General features: G+C 37.5%; 1 protein-coding gene across 1 annotated transcript in view; it reads left to right on the forward strand.

Moving 5' to 3' along the window:
* The window catches only part of BEND4 (BEN domain containing 4), a 49,741-nt gene that overhangs the window by 32,760 nt on the left and 1,052 nt on the right, over positions 1–15,929 (forward strand). Inside the window, exon 4 of the mRNA XM_044682202.1 lies at positions 5,948–6,188. Coding sequence (XP_044538137.1) covers positions 5,948–6,188 — 241 coding nt within the window. The remainder of the gene's footprint in view (positions 1–5,947; positions 6,189–15,929) is intronic.

The following is a 15,929-nucleotide window of genomic DNA, read 5'->3' on the forward strand; positions in this document are numbered from 1 at the left end:
CACTTTGCAAACCTTATAGTGCTATATGAATGTTAGCTATTAGGATGATGGTGGTAGTGGTAGAATAAATGGACTATAGGCTAAATTTAAAGTTTCTTTCCTAAGCAAGAAAAAATCAGAGTCCATGCAAATGTTCACTATTTTAAACAAGTCTTCCCACCCCACTTATCACTTACCCACACCTCCAACCACCATTTTTCTATTCATTTAACTCTATTAGCGAAGTACAAGCACATATCTTCTACCAAAGAGACTCATCAATTTATCAATAAACACTTCTTCAGCACCCACCATGTGCCAGGAACTATCTTCACAACAGCAATAAATATTAAGCAAGGAATTAATTGATACAGGTGGACATTTCACTGTGATCTATGCTACAAATATGATCTACTAAAAAGGATTTTCATACAAAAATTTCCTAGTTCTCAGTTGAGCAGTGAATGATCAAATTTCTAACCTTTCCATATTTGCAGAGATAAACCATGTTGAGTAGAGGAGCAAATAAGGTCAACCAGTTTGGAGCCTTTGCTTTATAGACAAGATCTTTTGTAAATACCAGTGCTTTGAGGTCTACCTAGTACTTTATAAATATTACATCATTTGAACCTCACAATAAATCTGCATGGCATATAGTATGGTAGTAAGAAGTATACTTGTTCCCATTTTGCAAAGGAGCAAACAGGCTGAATTTATGTGATTTGCCCAAATAGCTTACAAATGTTGGAACCAGGAAACAACCTTGGGTCTTCTGACTTCAAATCTAGTTTCTTTCCACTATATCATGCTGCCTTTTGTATGGAAGGAAGGAAGGAAGGAAGGAAGGAAGGAAGGAAGGAAGGAAGGAGGCTGCATTAAGTGCCTACTATATGTCAGGCACTGTGCTAAATGATTTACAAATATTATCTCATTTGATCCTCACAACAGCCCTGGCGGGTAGGTGCTCTTCTTGTCCCCATTTTACAATGGAGGAAACTGAGTCACACAACTACTAAGTGTCTGAGACAAGATTTTACTTTCCAGTTTTCTTGACTCTAGGCCCCAGGCTTTTTCAAATCTACTATGCGAAATAGGTTTTTTCTTATTCTAGCAGAATGGGAAAGTTACTGAATTTATTTCTACTACTATTTTATTTTTTAATCTAGGCTCATAGAATGTCCTCAGTTATATTGTTACATTATCTTTTATCCCGATTAACTATTGTAAAGCATTATTTCCTTCATAATCTAAACGGCTTCATAGTTCTATTTTTATTTTTGAAATTTCTCCTTTTTTTCTGAGAGCATTTTTTCTGAATAACATCAAAATGGTAAATCTAAACAATAACAGCGAATGTTGCTTTCTTATAAATGAATATTCAAAATGTTTGAGAAGGGCTCTAGATTGGCCCTATTCACTGATATTTCACATCTCAAAAAATCTTATTTTCCTGAATTTAATTATGTAACTTGAGTATGCAGAGTCGACAGAGAGTTCACTTCAGATCCAAAAAGACTCATGTTCAAGTCCTACCTCTGACATATACTGGCTCTGTGACATAGGGCAAATCATTTAAACTCTTCATACTCTAGGCAACTCCTGAAGACTATGTTAATAAAGAAAGTGCCAAGTTGCTTGAATAGAGGAAGTTTCTTCACCTAGAATTCCCTACCCTGATGAAATATCCAATCCAGTGCCTATCTTTAACATGAATATGATATGCTTTCCTATAAGACTTCCTCACAGCATTATAGAAACCATACATAAGAAGAGGGATTTTGTGTGTGTGTGTGTGTGTGTGTGTGTGTGTGTGTGTGTGTGTGTGTGTGAGAGAGAGGGGGGGGAGGGGTAAATTCCTCTACCAAGTTAGACATAATAAGACTAAAAGTTGAATTATGATGCCTCAACACAAGATAGAGATGACCCTAGATTCCTGAAGATGGAGTAATAAGAAAGCAGGATCTAGCAGTCTTCTAAACTAATATAATTTCAAGAACAGGCTAAGTAAAGGAATGTATGTTATAGTCTGAAGACAACCATGAATTAGAGAGAAGATTGGAGTAGATGACTCTGAAATCCTTCTAACCTATGATTCTAGAGATTAAGTGACTTGCCTAAGGTCACACAAATAATAAGTGACAGAACCAAAGTCCCCTGACCTCTAATCCGGGTCTCTTTTCATTACTTCACATTGCCTCCTTATTTAATATTGGCAATACTTGAGGAAAGATGGAATAAGAAGCAAAAACCTCTTTCTTTATAACCTTACTCCTTTCCATCCCCCTTCCCCTCCCACTCTTCCATCAACTCGGTAATATTTTTAATTCTAAGAACTTCCCTTAACTCTCCCCTTACCCCCATATTCTACCTCCCCTAAGCACAGTTAGGATTGGGGGACATTGCAATGGGGAACATCAATAAAGAACATTCTGGTTCAGTTCCTCCTCTCCCACCCTCCAGACTCACACTCACCCCCCTCTCCCTACCTCAAAAATGGATATCAGTTCCTTCTCAGTGCAGTCACACAAATTTCCCAGTGACAGAGAGAATGGTTTTGTTTGCTTTATAAAATAGACACTTCAAATCCACCACTACTTTTGAAATTAAAATTAAATAGCTGGTCAAAATGAGTAAACCCATCTGGAGATAAATAACATTTTGTGATCAACCCTAGCTGTTGGCAGAAAGAAGAAAAAGAAAGGGTGAAATTAGAAACCAGGCTGCCCTTTTGTCTCTCTGCTTCTATTAATAAGTGATCAGGATCTTTCACTGGTTTTTCAGTTCAAAAAACACATTTAAGTGTTCTGCTCTCCTGTAGATAAAAGTAGGATACTAGAGGATTAAAGTTCAGGTAGCAGAAGTGTCTAAATGTGGAGTCAGAAGTTTTTACCGTATTGTTTGCTTTGTTTTTAATATTTTTTACCAGCTAAGAGTGTTTATAATAAACTATCACTGGCATTGGGAACACACCGAGGAATTTAGTAATAGGAATGTAGCATCTGACTGAAATCTAGATTTTCAAGAAAGTTTTAACAGTACTCTAAATCCTCTGGGATTAGGAAAGATTGCTTCTCTCTCTCTCTCTCTCTCTCTCTCTCTCTCTCTCTCATAATTTTTTAAATAGAAATGTGCAGACTTAGTAGTTTAATACTTTATCTGAAAATTTTGTAGTGTGCCACTCGCTTATGTAAAAACTATAGCCATGCTTATTCAAGATGGTTACCTGATTAACTACAAAGACAGAATTTAAAGGCAAACCTCATTTATTCTTCCTAGACCTGTGAAAGGTATCTGTCCAATTGTTAGGATGTAATGAACATAGCTCTCCTTTGTTGTCCTTTCTAACTTAAAATATTATTTGTTAATTCATTTATTATGTATTATCATTTTATTGATATCCATTTTTATTATATTGTTAATTTTATTATATAATATATTAAATAAATCATTATTTATTTATTAATTTTTAAGCATAATACCTGAAAACTGTTCTAGTCTCTTGTATAGGAAAGGTGACAAAAAAATCCTAATGTCTTTAGCATTTATTGAAATATAGGAGAGTAGATTAAATGTGTCTTGATCACAGAAGCAATGAAGCATAATAGAGTACTCAAACTGTAGTTAAAAGAACTAAATTCAAATCCTAACCCTAACACTCACCAGCTATGTGACCTTGAGCAAGAGCACTTTACCTCTCAGAGAGAGTTTCCTCATCTGTAAAGAGAGGGGATTGGGCTAGAGAATCTTTGAAATCTATGTTTATGTGATGTAAAGGCATAGAAAGCTCTTTCCTCACAACCTGGGGAGGTAAGATTCTTTATCCCTATTTCATACATACTAATCAGTGAATCCACAAGCATTTATTAAGCACCTATTCTGTACTAGGTCCTGTGCTAGGCATTGGAGATATAAAGGCAAAAAATGAAGTGATTCCTATTTTAAAGGATCTTAAATTCTCTCAGGGGAGACACACACATATGCACATGTGTATGCAAGTGTGTGTTTAATATATGCATGTACATGTGTAAATATGCCATATAAAAATGAGACAGTTAAAAAACAAATATTTAGGGAAGGCTCTATGAGTTCCAAAGAAGTGAAATGACTTGCCTGACTATTTGAAACCATATGTCTTGACTCCAAGTCCAGTACTTTGCTGTCAAGGGCAGCATGTTTCTTATTTACCTTTTAGTTTTAAAAAAGGAAATAAGATTAAAAGAGGCTCCTAAAACATTGAGATTCACTATATTTCTTGACATTTTGCTATTTTGACAGACTGATAGCAATGGTCATGGAACCTTTTGATCAGGTTTGATTGTCCCTGTAGAGTCTGCCACTGATTGGTTTTTTTTTTCTATTTGGCTAAATATGTTCATTTTCTTAAAAATCACAATGTAAAGATTTAAGAAACTAAAGAAGTTTATACTCTGTCAAAAATAAAATTAATAGTTACATAGTACTTTTTAGTCTTGCAAAATGTTTCACATATGGGATTTGAGCCTCATTGGGAGAGGCAGAGACAGAGAGACAGAGAAAGAGACAGAAAGATGGAGAGAGACAGACATAAAGAGATAAAGGAAGAGACAGAGACAGACAGAGAGATGGGGAGAGAGAGAGAGAGAGAGAGAGAGAGAGAGAGAGAGAGAGATGGCAGCTGGGTGGTTCAGCACTGGGTCTGAAGTCAGGAAAATCTTTCAGATATGTCCTCAGACACTTACTAGCTGTATGACCTTGGGCAAGTCACTTATCCTCTGTTTACCTTAATTGAAGAAGGAAATAGAAAACCATTCCAGTATCTTTGCCAAGAAAATCTCATGGACAGGATGAACCATAGGGTCACAAAGAGTCAGACATGACTAAATAACTATAACTATAACTATAATTATAACTACATATGTGTGTGTATATATATATATATAAAATTGTCAAACCTGGCATTTTGTTTCCTAAATTTTTTAGCATGCAAGATGCGCAAAAGAGCCTCTAGCTGAACAGAGGTTTTTCAAAATAAGGCCCCTCAAGGCTTAAACACTGCCACATTTATAACCAGTAGTAAATTTGTGGCATTGTAAAACTGAATGAGTTGTTAAGGTCTCCCCTTCTTTATTTTGTATACCTTAATTACTGGAGAAGGAGTACATTAAAACTGAGATCTTGGGTTAATTAATTGGTCCTGGACTATAGAATTTTATAGACCACAAGAACTGAAGTAATGGTAGTGTAGGTACAATTGACTAAACATGGCTTATAAACGTTACTGAAATTCCCGTAATTAGCCCCACTGCAGCTATTGAGCCCTGGGATTTTATAGCAGACATAAATTATGAAGGTTAAAAGGAAGAAAAATTTTGAGTTGACACAGTGGCATTTGCACAGAGCTATAATTTGAGTTAATGTGTTTTCCTGTGACTATTAATGAACCTTTCCTAGTTTCAAAATTCACTTTTATATTTACTTTCTCCACATTGTTTTCAAGGTAATAGACTGGCTAGCAGGTGTGAGGTGTTAAATCGTGAATAATAAATATCTTAGGAAAATATGTCACAAAAGCCATGTCTGAAGTACTTAACTGGAAATGGAGAGGGCGATGAGACATGTTTGATCCCACTCTTCAAAGTCATTTTGATACCTCTGAGTAGACCGAAAAGGAAAGTTATGGGTATATTTAAATGGTGTTCCCTGTCATTGAATCTTGACACATTTTTAACCTACCTGTTAAAGTGCAAGTTATAAATAGCTGCTCTCTCAAAGGTGTTCATTATACCTCATTGGGCTCTTGTTATAGAAAATGCAAATGTAATTTAAAAAGTGCCCGTTCTGAGTGTGAGCGATTACTTGCTCCCTTCAATACGCGTTTCATTGTCAGCCTATCAGCTTGGTTACAAGCCTGTTTTCCTTTCAAGCAGAGATCGTTTGAGCTTCTCTCTGTCTGCCTAAGTGTATAATGGAAAATGTTTCACTTTCCCAGGGAAGCAAGCAGCTGTTGAACAACTATCCTGTCTACATCACTAGTAAACAATGGGATGAGGCTGTAAATTCTTCCAAGAAAGATGGGAGGCGGCTACTTCGATACCTCATCAGATTTGTTTTTACAACCGATGAGCTTAAGTACTCATGCGGCCTTGGAAAAAGGAAAAGGTCAGTGCAGTCAGGAGAGACAGGTCCTGAAAGACGTCCTCTGGATCCAGTTAAAGTAACATGTCTCAGAGGTACTGCATCCCTTCGCTCAGTGTCCGCCATATGTGATCCCATTTCACTGCATTGGCTGTGGCTCGCTAGAAGTGTTCAGCTTTCCTGTATCTTGATTTTTTCCTGAGAACTCACGAGCTTTGTGTGGCCCATCGATTCCTTACCCAAAACTTCCTAGAGAACGTTTTCTTTGCTTTGGCATCAGTGCTCTGGCTTAATGATACGTTGACGTGGCAGAGCGCTTGTGATTTACATGCTAAATCCAGATTCAATTTCAACCAAAGGTCTTCCTTGACCACAGTGGGGTGGATGTGAGATGGGAAGAACCTGAGCATAGGACTATTAGGGGAAATTATATGTGAGGGGAGGACTAGTAGGGGAAATGTATGGAAGAAGAAGGGAAGAAATCATTTATTTTCATAATTGCTCACATCATTTTGCCAAGATGATTTCCAGTTTTCCTTTTTAAATATCTGCCCTCCCCCACAGCCCATTTTCTAACCCTTCGAGAATATTTAGTCCAAATTTATGTAATCTCTTTCTAATGTTAACTGAATATCAATAAAAATTTATTATGGCCAGAAATACACTAAGCTTTCTTAGGTCCTTCCCATGCTATTAAAAAAATTCCTAGAAAAACTGTTGATTTGGTATTTCAATCAGGTTTAGCAGTCAATACAGACCACTTTACAGTTGGCTAGATCTATTGTGCCAATAAGACTGAAGGAGAGGAAGGGAAATTAACGGGGAAAAAAAGATTGTTTCGGCAAGTGGATAGTCTTATAAAAAACAGTCTACGACAAGCTCTGCCATTTACTAAATGTGTGACCTTGGGAAAGTCACTTAAATTCTCTCACCTCAGTTTCCTCTAAACTATATTATGGTATGTGAATGCTACCAAGCAGCCAACCAAAAAGAGGAAATAAATAATGAGTTCCAGAAGCAGGCCAAAAGCTATCTAAGAAACATGATTTAATGGTGATGGAGGACTTCAACTATCCAGACATCTACACATGTTGGGAGTTTTCTCTGTGTGTGTTTGTCTGTCTGTCTGTCTGTCTGTCTGTCCTTGTCCCTTTCTGTCTCTCTGACTTCTCCCTCTTCCTCCCTTTCTCTCTCTCTCTCTGTCTCCTGTCTATCTCTCTGACTCTGTCCCTCTGTCTTTGTTTCTCCCTTCCTCCTTTCTTCCCTCCCTCCCTCTGCCCCTTCTCTCTCCCATCTCTCTGCCAAGAACAGAACATATGATAAATTATGGCCTCGCCTCAATAATAATTTAGTACTTTCAGAAGTAGAGAAAGTGTCAAGGAAAATTACTATTCTGGACTTAATTCTGATCAATAATTAAAAACTAAAAGGCTAAGGTAGAAATTGGAGTCTTGGGAAACTCTGACCATGCAGTTTGTTATTTGAATTCTATCCTAGATTTTGGATGAGCAGATTTCAGAAAGATCATAGAATGGATAAATAAGATTCCTGTGACTTAAAATTCTGCAGGGAAAGCTTACTCTCAAAAGTGATGGGATCCTTTCTGGAACATAAATTATTCTAGGATATGTGACAAGCAAGAGCTATCTAAAGAAACTGATGTGGCTACCCAGGGAACTTGTCTACCAACATTTTTAGGAGCAATTTTTAAAAAGATCTTCAAAATCAGAATATCAAAGCTGTTAGTCAAAGAAAACATGAAGAAGCATACGAAAGAGTGTCCTAATCCTATTGTAAATTGATGTGTGGGGTGAATGCAAAAGACAAAGAGACTTAGCTATGTTGGAAGCAAGATGAAGCTAGAAGAAGAGAGATGAGGTGATATCAGACAAAAGAGAACAAGCAGGAATTCACAACTCTTGTTTTTCTTGTTTTCTTTCCTAACAAGAATGTTCTTGAGATCAGAAATAAAAATGGTTCACAGGAAATTGAAACTTAAGATCAGTGAAGATATAGAAAGAAAGTACCCAGTTATACTCAATGAGTTTGAGGCACCAGAGTCAAAAGAACTAGAACCCTGAGTACTGAAAGCACTTCTAGGGATGGATTTGGGTGGTGGAAAGAATATAAGACTAAGGTTTGAATCCTGCTCCTAATATTTACTAGCTGAATGGCTTTGGACAACTTGCTAAATTCTCTGAGCCTTAAGTTCCCTATTTGTAAAACAGAGAAAATTATGCCTGTAGTACCTCACACACACACACACACACACACACACACACACACACACACACACACACACACACACACAAGTTATTGTGAGGATCACAAGAGATAATGTCTACGAGGTGCTTTGTCAGGCTTAAAATGACATATATGTGTCAACTATCTGTGTGTATGTGTGTATGGTGTCATACTGACAGTGATCTTTGAAAAATTACAGAGAACCAGAGATGTGCCACAAGATATGAAGCAGGCAAATGTCCCCATTTTCAACAACAAAAAGATAAAGGAGGTAGAGTCTTCAAACTATAGGAGGGTAGGCTTCCATTTATTTCCTAGCATTATTCTAGTCTGCATTATTAAAGAGATGGTTCATAGAAAAGAAAGCTGGCATGCTCTGTCAAGAAATAGCTAACCTCATTTCATTTTTTTAAAATCAAGGTTAATGGCCTGTTAGATCAGGATAATGTCACAGACATAGTATACTTAGATTTCATCAAGCTATTAGACAGATTCCTTCATGATAGTTTTATGAACAAAATGGACTTGATGATAGTAGTTAGATGGATTTAGAATTGGACCCACAGAAGAGTGAGCTTCTTGAGAGCAGGGACTGGGTTTATGTTTTGGGGGGTGTTTTCTTGCCTTTCTTTGTACCCCCAGCATTTAGCACAGTGTCTAGCACATAGTAGGTGCTTAATAAATGCTAGTAGACTAAGAGACTGACTGAACTAAAGTCAACCTGGAAGGATGTTCTTACTGAAGTGCCACAGGGATCTCTCCATTCCAATTTTGATTAATGACTTGGATGAAGGCTTACTTATCAAATCTATGGAAAATATTAAGATGAGACTAGATGACAGAATGGGAATCCAAAAAGATCTCAAAAGGTTGTAATAATGGGCCAAATCCAATAAGACAGAATTTCAAAGGTTCAAAAGAGTAATTGCACAAATACAGAATGAGAGGAGATGTTACTAGATAACAGTTTGTATGAAGAAGACCTCAGCGTCTTAGCACATTGGCAGCTCAGTATGCATCAGCAGTGGGATGTAACAGCCAAAAAAATAATCTAATGGCATCATGGGATATTTCAATGGAAGAAAATTTTCTTGGACATAGATGATATTTCTGTTATTCTATGACATAGAGTATAAAGTTCTGGGTATAACATTTTAGAAAAAATGTTGACAATCTATCATTCATCTGAAGTGAGGAGACTAGAAACTACTACACTACATGAGGATCACAGACAGAATTAAGGATGCTTACTCTGAAGAAGTCTCAGTGAGAGGCTGTCTTGAGATGTTTGAAAAGCTATCATTCGGAAGACTTCATCTTGTTTTACTTGGCCCCAGAAGGCAGAACAGAGTGCTAAATGGGTAGAAGTTGTGGAAGTAGCTTCAGTTCAATGTAAGGGAAAAGTTGGCAATGAAAATGGTCCAAAAGTGGGTCTGGCTCTCTCAGGAAGTAGTACAGGGGAAAGAAAATTGATTCTGGAGTTAGAGGATATGGGTTCACTTCACACCTTAGAGCCTTTCTCTTTGTGTAACCCTGGGTAAGTCACTTAAGCAGCTAAAGCCTCAGTTTCCTCATCTGTAAAATATGGACTAAATGGTCTCTAAGGTTCCTTCTAGCTCTGTTTCTATGATCCTAAGATATTATCTCAGACCTGAGTTCTAACAAAGACTGAATGACTCTTTGTCAGATACATTATAGAAATGGTGCCAACTTTGATATGGTTTGGCCTCTCGGATGTCATAATTCTGTGAAAAAGCAACAAAGATTATAAAGTATGGTCCAAAAGCTACTCAGTTCTGACCTACTATGGGAAGAGACCAAAATGTTGTCAGGATTGAAAATCATCAGCAACAAAGATCCCATAATAATGATCTTGCTCCGCAGAGAGTATCACTTGGACATGGCAATGATTTAATATTTGTCAAGCCACAAACCTCATCAGTTATTCTCTCTGAAGACCAAGAAGTTCTCATTTTTTGTCCAACTACCAATAAATCCTCTGTGGATCTGGGTGAAAGAGCAGTGGTCAGGAAGTGAAGTCCACCCCTTTGTGGCAGAATGAAAACACGGTGACCAACATCTTTAAGCTGTGACTGTAGAAACAGTATTTCTTTTACAACCTCTAAGACTAAGTATTTAATGCTTTCCCCAATTCTTCAGCATCTCCCTAGATTTTATACAGGGTGTCCAACTAAGACTTTTGGCCCACTCTGTATAAAATGCTTGGTCATATAGAAGAGCGAGTGAAATTTAAGAGATTCGCCATTTGATTTGCAGAGAAAGCAGGATCTATTGGCTACACCCCATTCTGTAAACAGTAAATATTTAAATTCTTCCATTTGAATCCTCAAGGAAAGTTGGCCTTTTGCTTCTCCCTCTAAAAGAAAGTTTATGTGATACTTTAACTCCATATTATCTCAGCAGTACTGATTTAAGAACTTTGCCATGATTGATCATAAGACTAAAAGTCCAATTAGCTCTCTAACCAAAGCCCATTTCCCCACAATGGTCTCTAGTGGTTTTTTTTCCTTCTCCCTTATTTTTAGCCATTTCACAGAAACATACATGTGGTGTGTACTAGTCCTAGAGTAGGGAATGAATAGGAAAGGAAATGAGGCTCACTTGCGTTCAGGTGGCTGATGGAGTCATTTAGGTATTTGCAAAGAATGATAAAGTGGAAGGGTTTTCCCATGCCACCCTATCCACTAGGACTTAAATGTGATTCATCTACATTGTAAGAATTTAAGAGAAATGAGAACTCGTTTGTTGGGACTGATGAGTCAGTGTGGTTGAGATTCATGCCTCTAAATAGTTTAGAAGGTTAAAATGTCAGAGGAAACTTTCAGACTTCGGTCTTTGACTTGATGAAATTATCATGGGGCTGCTGTGTCAAGTCTTGACTGACTATCCCCCGAGGTCTTTGGATCCCTGAAAAAAAGGGAGAGATCTTTCATTTCCTGAGTGGGACTAGACAGAGCCCTCAAAGAGAAGCAATTTCTAAAGAAAGAGTTCTAGTTTCAGCTCTTAATAGAGCATTTGCCCAGGATGCTAGGGAAGAGCTTTTGGCTTTCTCTTGGTCTCACCATTTACAATGAATATTATTAGCCCCAGGTTCAATGCAGCCAACTCATTCTGTCAGAGCTATTAAAGTCCTACAGCTGTTTCTACAGTTGTAAAGTATTGTGAATATGGGAAATGAAAGCTCTTGCTCTAACCCACTAATACTTTTCTTGCTGATTTTTTTACAAGTTTTTCCTGCTCATTTAAGGTTGGAAAAATTGGACAGAGTGTAACATAAGAAACTAAATCCAAGAGAGAAAAAAAGAGAAAGAAGGTGTTAGGGAATCCTTGGCAGAAAGAAGAAATAGAAAAGGACTTTCTTTTGTGTGTAGGTAGATAGGTACATACATACATACATATACATATATATACATATATATAAATTTATCACATATGTTATGCAGAGGCTGAGAGGTGGTTCAATGGATAGAGGACTAGCCTTGAAATCCAGAAGACCTGAGTTCAAATATAGCTTCAGTCACTTACTAGCTGTATGGCCTTGGACAAGTCATTTAACCCCTGTCTGCCTCAGTTTCCTTATCTGTAAAATGGGAATAATATGGAGCAAATACTAGTACCACTATATATATATATACATATATATNGCTCATTTAAGGTTGGAAAAATTGGACAGAGTGTAACATAAGAAACTAAATCCAAGAGAGAAAAAAAGAGAAAGAAGGTGTTAGGGAATCCTTGGCAGAAAGAAGAAATAGAAAAGGACTTCTTTCTTTTGTGTGTAGATAGATAGGTACATACATACATACATATACATATATATACATATATATAAATTTATCACATATGTTATGCAGAGGCTGAGAGGTGGTTCAATGGATAGAGGACTAGCCTTGAAATCCAGAAGACCTGAGTTCAAATATAGCTTCAGTCACTTACTAGCTGTATGGCCTTGGACAAGTCATTTAACCCCTGTCTGCCTCAGTTTCCTTATCTGTAAAATGGGAATAATATGGAGCAAATACTAGTACCACTATATATATATATATATATATATATATATATATCACTCCCATGGGTTTTGTGAGGATAAGATGAGATAATATATGTAAAGTGCCTTGAAAACTTTAAAGCACTATATAAATGCTAGCTCTTATTATATCAGAGGAAAAAATAAGATATGATCCTCGTTGTCCTCTTTTTTAAATTTGTATCCTCAAAGCTTAGCACCATGTCTTCCACACAGTTAATGTTTAATAAATGCTTCTACTTCCCTCATTCATTCTCAAGAAACTTATGCTAAAGAGGGAAAAAACGTAACTTAAAATCGACCCTAAATCTATGAGCAAATTGGCACACCTGTGACTCTTGAGTCCAAATATCTTTCCTGTGTCCTTTCCTCCACTCCTTAGCTCATAGCAAATCACACTGTTTGGGTGTTCAAAGATTTAAATTTTAAAAAAACAAGACTGTGTGAGGGGTTGGCTAGGAGGCTCAGTGGATTGAGAGTCAGGCTTAGAGACAGGAAATTCTGGGTTCAAATCTAGCCTCAGACACTTCCTAGCTGTCATAACTCCCATTGCCTAGCCCTTGCTGCTCTTCTGCCTTAGAACCAATACACAGCATTAATTCTAAGATGGAAAGTAGGAATTAAAAAAAAATAACTGTATCTCTTTATCTTGCTCAGGCTGGAAGTGCAGGGTACATTCATGGGTCCCATCCTACTCTCATCCACAGAGGAACTCAGCCCTGCTGGGTCAGCTTGCCCCTCCTTAGGCAATTTGGTGATCCCACTCTCTTCTCCAGGTCTGACCACACCAGTGCCCAACTTAGTGTGAAAGCTCTTCAGTTTAGCCCATTGCAGCTCAGAGTTCCTGACCTCGAGATATCCACCAGACTCAGTCTCCTCAGTAGCAGGGCCTCCGTGCCTTCTTTCTGACCTGGAACCCAGCTGTCACTGTGGTGAATTCCATGTGTGCCCTTCCTTTGGGGCTGCCCCGAGAAATTTAGAAATGTTCAGGTCAGAATGAAAAGGGTCAGTGAGGTGTGGACCCACTACCTAAGCACAAAAACATGTCAACAACACAAGAAAAAACACAATAGGTTAGTTGTGGTCCTTCAAGTTTACAGTATTCATACAGCATTCATACAAAAAATATTGATTAAATGCCTACTGTGTGCAGAGCACTATGTAGATGCTGGAGGAAATAGAAATCTGAGATAAAACCTATTTCCCTGCCCTCTTGGAGGATCCAGTCTAGTAGAGTGGACAAGATCCAAGTTCAATCAATGATAATAATGAAATATTATTTTCCTTAAGTTCTTCAGATTCAAAACAAAAATACTAAAAATAACATTTTTCATTTCTGTAGCATTTTAAGATGTACAAAGGGCTTTCCTCACAACAACTCTGTGAAGTAGATAGTATGTATGTTATTAACCTGTCTCCTTTGCTGATACATAAAGCTGGAGATACTCATGGGAAGTGTAATGGATTGCTATACAATATAAGCATAGGTCCTACCTAAGGCTTTATTTTTTTCCTCCCTCAGGGGGAGTGGCTTCCCACAATCCTGGTAGCCCTAAGGTGAGTTGGGGTACCAATCTAAAGGCTCTGTTCCTTCAGCCTCCTGCCAGCTCCATTCCTATGAAGTGTATTTTTCACTCTCATGGTGGTATATAGTGAGACTTTAGGCCCTTGAGACTCTCAGAAGCACCAGGAGGAATTGGCAGAGTTATACAAAAGCCTTGGCTAAGTTTCTTTTGCAGAATATACTATGATTCTCAGCAGACTTGAGGGACCAGTTTGTGGAGCTTTAAAGGAGAACAGAAGGGAACACATTATAATTTTACTCATTCTAAACAAAAACAAAAAGATGAGACAAAACAGACTTTTAATTAGTTGGGGGTCCCAGGATTTAACATCTTAAATTAAATTAAAGTAATAGAGCATATGTGGTCATTTGTTTTAAATGAGTGCATGGATATCACCAAAGCAGTCTCTGAAAATGTCAGAGGGACAAGGTTGATGGGAGGAAATACAGACCTAAGTTCTGCCAGATCAACTAGCAGTATCTCAAAGCCAACTCAGAATTCCATAAGCCTTTCACACATGGCTCATTTTCAGGCTATCACGATACCCATGTTAGCAAGATCCACTAATTCTTCACTACCTGTCAGTTACTCATTTAGCTCTGATCTGCAGGGAGAAAGGGGGGGAATGCTGCCTTTTCTTTCATATTAGGTATAACTCAAATCTGAGTGATCCTTACATTGCTTGGATTCTGTTTATAATAAATGTGTTTATTACATAGTTGACAAAGGGCAACAACCCCTGCAGAATTTTTTTGCTTGGGGGCCCCAAATCTCTATATCCATCAGTGTTTCTGCTTACCTACTATATAGCCTCTGCAGGTAAAGAGTGTCTTTAAAGACATGTAATTGAGGAAGAATCCAAAGTAATATACTAGTTGAATTGGTGACTCTTTAGATAAATACCAAAAATGGCACGAGGAAAGAAAGGGTTAATGTGTTAACATGAGGGCTTTTATGTGATCATTTTAGTTCCCCGGATTATCTATTTTGAGCAGGAAACAATTTCTGAGATAATTTAGTCTGATACCCTCATTTTACAGAGGTCTCAATGGGTTAAGGAACTTATCCAAAGCCACGGAAGTTATCAGGGACAGAAGCAGGGTGCAAACCCCAGTTCTCAGATTCCAAATCAAGTGTTCTTTTCACTGTATCAGTAACTATGTGCTTTGTGACTATCGAGAGACATTATGGCTTTTTCCATCAACACTAGACATGATGTCTATTATTATTTCTGAGAAATTTGAGAACGCTTAAAATTTAATAACACCAAGAGCCAATAAATATATATAGCTCTTTTCAAATCAAGTAGTTATTGTGGAGTTAAATAAATGGGGAGAATAGAAACCTCAATTCTTAAAAACAGAATGAGACTCAGATCAAAAATAGAATCCTCTCATCAATAGTGTGTAATTGGGGAGGAGCTGATGCTAGAGAACTGAATATGGATAAGCAATGTTTGCCTTACTTCAAAATATAGTAACACACCTTTATTAGACATGTTTCAGAAAGTCATTTCAGTTTGGATGGTTACTATTAAGACAGTTGCTAAGGAGTTATCTACATGACCTACCTCATTAGGACAGCATAGGGTATGTATAGGAAAGCATAACTACCATTGAGGAGGTGCTGTGGCATCATCCATAGAGAGCTGGCCTGGGAGACTTAGTCTTTCCTTCTACACATGATGGCTGTATGATGATGAGCAAAGCCCCAGGTAATTATCTTAGGACCATAAGTTACAGATGAGTTGCCATTGCACTGATGGAGAGAGTTTGCATAGTTCCAGTTCATTACAATGATGAAATAGAAGGACTGGGCCAAAAGAAAAAAACCATTTACCAAAAAAGTGAGTTTACTTGTATTTTTGATGAAGTGTCAAAGAAGGGAGAGCTCTGGGTTCTTTAAGAAGCTTCTAGAACCAGCTCCTATGATATCCTACTGAATTTGAAAGGCTTTAAGTATGTATGTTCTTGGTAAAG

Source organism: Gracilinanus agilis, chromosome 6 (assembly GCF_016433145.1).
Source record: "Gracilinanus agilis isolate LMUSP501 chromosome 6, AgileGrace, whole genome shotgun sequence".
In the NCBI taxonomy this organism is placed as follows: domain Eukaryota; kingdom Metazoa; phylum Chordata; class Mammalia; order Didelphimorphia; family Didelphidae; genus Gracilinanus; species Gracilinanus agilis.